This window comes from Hippocampus guttulatus, chromosome 23, assembly GCF_054856545.1.
Source record: "Hippocampus guttulatus isolate MCC_2025c chromosome 23, RoL_Hgut_1.0, whole genome shotgun sequence".
In the NCBI taxonomy this organism is placed as follows: Eukaryota; Metazoa; Chordata; class Actinopteri; order Syngnathiformes; family Syngnathidae; genus Hippocampus; species Hippocampus guttulatus.
In genome coordinates, this window is record NC_141283.1 from 4273637 (window position 1) to 4280321 (window position 6685).

General features: G+C 40.2%; 2 protein-coding genes across 2 annotated transcripts; both read left to right on the plus strand.

Annotated features, from left to right (window-relative positions):
* The first annotated feature begins 492 nt into the window (after window positions 1–492).
* LOC147185805 (uncharacterized) lies at window positions 493–1543 on the plus strand. The gene is made up of 2 exons (XM_086104414.1): window positions 493–812; window positions 1109–1543. Exons 1-2 carry the CDS (start codon window positions 612–614, stop codon window positions 1244–1246), a joined length of 339 nt encoding a protein of 112 aa, XP_085960540.1. The 5' UTR covers window positions 493–611; the 3' UTR covers window positions 1247–1543.
* Window positions 1544–1863: 320 nt separating this feature from the next.
* Window positions 1864–3110, plus strand: LOC147185806 (transmembrane protein 18-like). Its single transcript, XM_086104360.1, has 5 exons — window positions 1864–2029; window positions 2144–2261; window positions 2398–2452; window positions 2519–2612; window positions 2812–3110. Exons 1-5 carry the CDS (start codon window positions 1937–1939, stop codon window positions 2902–2904), a joined length of 453 nt encoding a protein of 150 aa, XP_085960486.1. The 5' UTR covers window positions 1864–1936; the 3' UTR covers window positions 2905–3110.
* The last annotated feature ends 3575 nt before the right edge of the window (window positions 3111–6685 follow it).

Below are 6685 nucleotides of genomic sequence, written 5' to 3' on the forward strand. Positions count from 1 at the left end.
AATGTGTGAACGATGATCCCAAGTGGACCAAAAAAAAACAAACACCAGCACCTCTCATGTATATTTTGTGTTGGTGTTATGCATTTAGCATTAAAATAGAAATAATAAGAAATATACTGTATATTGGTGCTCGTCAAAAAAATAGAATATCCTGAAAATGTTGATTTATTTCAGTAATACTATTCAAAAAGTGAAACTTGTGTAATGTATACATTCATTCGATCTACTATTTAGTAGTCAAATCGACTTTTGTGTGTCAGTCATAAGGCCAATAGAAAAATTACAATATCATTCACACTCACTTGTTGGTAGGAAGAATTCACTAAAGCACACATACAAAAAGAAAAAATCCGGAATTTATTCATTCGTCCATTCTGACTTAAATTTAAAATGTTCTGAGGATGTATGAGGAGGACAAGGAAGGGAGGAGCACCTTTCAGGGCTTGGCGCCACCTCCTGTGTACACAGGAGTCCACTGGAATGCACTCATGCATATGACAGCTGTGGACAGCACACTGTACATGCCCCCCTGCTGAGGAAATTGTTTTCTACCCCCCCGCTGACCACCACCACCACTACCAAGATTCTCAACAGCCTCCCTCATAACCACCATGAAGCTCAAAGGAGCTCCACAGAGGCCACGGCACCGGGACGGCGAGGCGGCAACGTCCTCGTACCAGCGGCATGTAGACTGCGAGGAGACCAAACAGCGCCGACAGCACACGGACGTCCACTTGGCTTTCCGGGCCAAGCGCTACCAGCTGCTCATTGAGCAGGAAGTGAAGGAAGAGAAGCGTAAAAGAGTCAGGAAGGTTTGTCTATGTTTACTATGTTAATTCTCTTAGCTGACAGCTGACAGCTTTTCATGCATGTGGTGTATTGAGGAAATTTGAATGTGTTTTTGCAATTCATGTGACTCCCACCCCACCAAAAATAACAGTACACACACAGGCACATTTCAGAGCAACATTTCCTGCATGAAGAAGGTCAGCTGCAGACAATGTTTTTTCCATGACCACGCTCCATGCTGACTGGAAACTTAGTAAACAATTTCTGCTGTGCCATTGTCATTCAAAAGAAGCAATCGTATGACCCATTTGTCTTACAGAATGTTGGCAAAGCGCTGCGCTCCACATGGAAGTGTCTCATGCTCGGTCTGTACAATTTCGCTCTGTGCTACTCCACGCCTGCCACTGTGGCCGCCACCTTTGTGCCCGACTTCAGCCCTGCAAGAAACAGAACCTGAACGTCTCTTCTCGTTATTCAGTTATACAATTAAACCTCATCTTAGAGTTAATATCTATGCAAATCTCTGTTAGCCTGCCTATGATGTTTCACCTTTAATGTTAGCATTGAGCTTGCTGACTTCGATTAGATGGAACATAGCGGTTTGGTTAAACATAATTTTTAAATTCAGGCCCAACTGATACAGATTTTTTTGGAGGGTGGGGGCGATTCCGATGTTGAGCAAAGTTACAGTTATTGGAATATTACTGTACAACTTTGATGTCATGTTATTTTGATTTGATTTAAAAAAAAATAAAATTACATTTTTCTGCATTATTCTGCCTTTGTTTTTATAATATAAAATAATCTTTACAGATTTAGATTTATCCATTTGTACTGTTTGTATTCTTGTTTTGTTTTTGTTTCTTGCAAGAAAGTACTAATTAAATGTATTACAATTTATTTTCAAACATATGAGTTACTATTTTTAATCTTAAATCATTTTTGTTCATTCAATATGATGAAATAACATGGTGATATAAATTCTAATCTATATTACAATCATCAGTACAAACGGCCAATGTATTTCTAACTATTGATTTCATTTAATTCAAATGGTCATCTGATTCTGACGTCATTTTAGTGCGACGGAGTCGTCTTGTTTTGTTTACATGTTATAGCTGCAGCGGGGTCTGTGTTTTTTGTGAGAATGGCATCCCCCAAACCCGTCAACGTCAGTTCCGTGCCCATCGACGCCTTTAGCAATTTAAGAATAACATCCATTTGGACGTTTCTTATGTCTGTAGGTTCAACTTTCTTCCCAACGTAACGATGCTAGCGCCGTCGTTGGAGTACCACTACAAAACGTTGTGCCTTACCTTTAGTATTCTCAGAATCTGCCTTCTTTTTTTTTTAGGTCAAGTGGTCGGAACCTTGGCTTATCGGCGGTGTTGTGTTTCACATAGTGTGTCTTTGCCTGACTATAGTGACGTGCAAGTATTACAGAGCGCAGATCTGCCACTTCCTGCTCATAAGTAAGTGGACATAAGTATTGGGCCACTCACGATATTGGTTTGTATTTTTTTGGGATCATTATGAATTCGGATACACAACTGTTTAGGTGTAGTGAGTCTTTTATGTTATGTATGTGTCCTTCATTTTTCCTCACAGTCGTCTTGGTGTACAGTGCTGAATATTTAAACGAGCTGGCAGCAATGAACTGGAGGTACTTGAAATATTTAAAATATTATGGAATTCCAATATCCACTTGAATGACTGAAACCTCTTGCAGGTCGTTTTCCGAGTTCCAGTACTTTGACTCCACGGGCATGTTTATATCGTTGGTCTTCTCCATCCCGTTGCTTTTGAACGCTGTCATCATTGTGGTGAGTGCTGATATGTTGCCATATAAAATGTAATTCTCTTTTAATTGAACAGAAAGATTTAACTGCAAGTGACAAATAAACAACCTGAAGCAAACAAGCTTTGCAAATTACGACCACGTTACTCGACGTTTGGTGTATGGCATTCCCCATTGTGTTAGCATCAAGCTAGTAGACTGTAAACGTTTGTGTTTCTGCGCAGATGGTGTGGTTGTACAGGACCTTCTCCACCATGGCCGAGCTGAAGACGCTGCAGCTGAAGCAAAAGGCGCGTCTAGCCAAGAAACGTAATTAATCATTTTCTCTGGAATATCACAAAGGACTGGAAATTTTTTTTTTCGGTGGTTGACAACCCGCAGCCCTCGAACGCACAAACCCAAAAACAAATACAACCCCAAAAGAACCGTTCTGACCCTGATTCCTACTAAGTGTGAAGAAAGTGATGAGCAAATTGCTCTGGATTTAAACGTGTTATTAAATGTGTTTTATTGCTATGATAAAGCGTTGTAAGTGTTCATTGGTGTCCGTGACAAGTGTGGCAAAGCTAGAAGCGTTCCTTACGGTTTAAAAGTCTTCACCTCTCTCTCTTTCATTAAGCTAATACTTGCCATTATGGCATCATGTTAGTTTGGAAAATTCAATTAAACAGTTTCGTCCTTTTCCCTTTGTTCAAAAGGAAAAGCCTTACACCTCTCCTTGACCCCACGAAGTAGCCCAACAAAGGTTAAGGAAAGGTGGCCTAAAGGTTCAGAGATTTGACTTTGCAAAGAGGGCCTCTGAGTTGACGTCCCAGGGTCTTGAACGGTTCCCCCATGGTAGAATTCAGTCTTATTCACAATCTTGTCACTGGAGGACGACAGGGAATAAATTAAGGACGCTTGAATGGTGACAGTAGAACTAATAGCTCAACGTGACAACGCGATATGTAGAGGAAGTGGTATCAAATTGCAGCTGCGAATGAAATTAGGAGCGTGTGTGATTTGAGACTTGGCCAGTCATTGATGTGTGAAAAAAACAATTGTTTTCAATTTAAGGGTCATGGCCTACAATGATGGGTTATTACTGGTTGTCAGGGCAAACAGCTGTAAGCTATTTTATTTATTTTTAAAGAAGCTGAAAATTTCTTGGCAATGGACTTTTGCCATTCATTTATGCCGAAATCCATTTTCATCTTAAAAGCAGTTCTGGGGGACTTTGTTTTGTAAGACTATCAGCATTTGATTGTTGTAAAATTTAGTTTTTGGAATCATTAACAGATGTTTTTTTAAAACCATTTATTTCTTCATTTTTTCCCAGTTATTTCTGTTGTGCATGCATTTTTTTTTCATGGAATAGTCTCCCACCCTCAATTTGGTTTGTTTTCCTGCCATTGGGGTCTTCACAGCTGTGCCTCTCTGTTTAACTCATGGGTTTCATAAATTCAGCGTTACTTTTGGTAGGTCGGGGTGCTCGCTTTTTGAGTTTTATGACTTGGCCCCCCACCCCCAAAACAAATTGGAGACAAGAAAAGAGGATTACATGGATATTTATCATGCTGCACAAGAGAAACTGGAGTTGCTATGGAGCCAAGATTGAGACCCAGAACCTCTCTCAGCTCATCAACACAGCACTAATATTAGTTAGTCTGATAGTCTACGCAGAGGATAAAGAATATGACTGTGATTACTGTTACATTGTCACCCTCAAGGTGGCTTTTGTGGTGAGGCTGCTCTAACGTAGAATTTTGTACGGTATGTATCTTGCCTTAATTGAGGTTCAAACACTTATTTAGATTGTTGACATCTCCTGTCTGTCAAACGTGGCCATCGTGACTTATTTGACGAAGGAAGAGCGAGTCGGAGGAAAAACACAAACACGTCGAGCTAATTAATTACTTTTCCCCTGAGCTCCGGCTCCTGCGCCGAATTCTGAGCCCGTTGACGAACTTATTCCTCCATTTGACGTCGTCTAAACGATTTTCTTTTCACCAAGTCATTCGCCGCAATTAAGGCCCATCCTCCAGGCGTGAATGGAAGCGGCCGGCTCAATTAAAGAAGAGGCCTCGCAAATGAAAACATCTAATTTCCGCCGGCATCTTTTGCATGCTGTAGTTTAATGAGTGCTCATTATGCATGCGGGCGCTAACTGCCATCAATAAGGTCTCATCGCACTCAATTAGTCGCCGTCTATTTGTTTTACAGTATCGTGGAAAACAACTTCGCTTGCGTGATGACTACCACTGTGTTTTGTCACGTTGGTCCTACATGTAAGAATGAAAAGTTTTTAATGTTGTGTTTGGTAGATTCTTTACTGAAAGGCAGATGGGTAATATTGCAATTTGGAATGACAAACAGTTTTAATGAAGTTGAACAACAACAACAAAAAATTACAGGAATAAATATTTGTCCACAGTTTCATGATCCAAAATGGAAGTAATTTATCCATTGCAGTTATCCAAATGATTTGCCAACTCACTCAAAAAAAAACCCTGGGATGCAAAACAAATAAATAAACAAAACAAAAGAAACACTATACATGGTCAAAAACGGCAAGCTGAAAATAAGCCAATTCAATGATGGCTTTACGGTTTTAAGCGTTTTGTTTGTTTATTTTTACTCCAATTAAATGGGGCGTTGGCCATTTTCAAACCGCTAGCAAAATATGAATCTAGCTTCACATGTCCATTCATAATGACAAGCAATTAATTGTGGAAAATAGCTACAGAAAATGTTGTCCAGCTTCAACAAAATGACATCTATCATCCATCCATCCATTTATTTTCCAATCCGCTTATGCTCACGAGGGTCGTGGGTGTGCTGGAGCCGATCCTAGCTGTCTTCTGGAAGTCGGCGGAGGACACCCTGAACTGGTTGCCAGCCAATCGCAGGGCACACATAGACGAACAACCATTGGCGTTCACAATCACAATCAATCCTTGGTACAATTTAGAGTGTTCCATTAACTTGTTATGCATGTTTTTGGAATGTGGGAGGAAACCAGAATACCCAGAGAAAACCGACACAGGCACGGAGATAACATGCAAACTCCGCACAGAAAGGCCGGAGCTGGAATCAAACCTTGCACCTCTACACTGTGAGGTAGGTGTGCTAACCCGTCGACCACCATGCTACCTAACATCTGTCATTAGCACTGTAAACAAGCCGACGTTAGTCAGCCACCGCAGCTGCATGACGTATTTGTAACAGAGGCAAATAATGGACACCGCATGCTAGTTTTAAAAAAAAACACTTTATGCTTTTTACAATGGAAGATCAAAAGTTCCAAAAATTTTTTAACAATGACTGTACTGTTTCTAGACACAGTTCCATGATTTAAACATTTTGGAATTTACAAGAAATAATTTCTTTACCACTATACAGCATATTTCAAAATGCTCTTAATAAATCATTCATGTTCAACAAGTAGATGACTCATCTGACTACATGAATCAAAAATAAAACGAAATCATCTTCTGACGCATGGCCTTCCAGTCGTGTCAAGACCATTCGTCATATTTTCCTAATTGATCCTGCTAGCGAATAGTCTACGACACTTATGTGGATGAATAAAGAGGCCGAATATACACAAGGGAAAGTTCCGAGCAAAAAGCAAATATACATAACAACTGTTGGTTCACGCAGCACTAACGTTGGTTTAACAATTTGTAGTTCTTCCAAATGGATCTTCTTTCCTCTTTGTTTTTTGTTCCTCTGACATTACAAATGAAAGTTTCCCCTGTTTGTGCCCATTTCATCTGGTGGGCAAAATGGCAGAACTTTTAAACCAGAGTCATTGCCGTAGTTGACCCTCACTATTCATGTTTTCAAAACAGCATCCAATTTGATGGTATCGTTTGGCCCTTGAGACATCATCTGTCGCTGCTTTTTTCAGCACCAGATGTGCATTCGAGCCCACTAAAGGCTCCACGGCCACCGGCCAAATAACAGACCGATTGAAAATGGAGATTTTAGCGACTTGAAATGACAGGCTTGCTTTGTTCTAAGATGGCACTGTCAGCACAATTGTAAGATAACATTACGGCAACACAGTTGTCACAGTACATTTCAGGGTTTGGAATTGACATAATAAAAAGACAC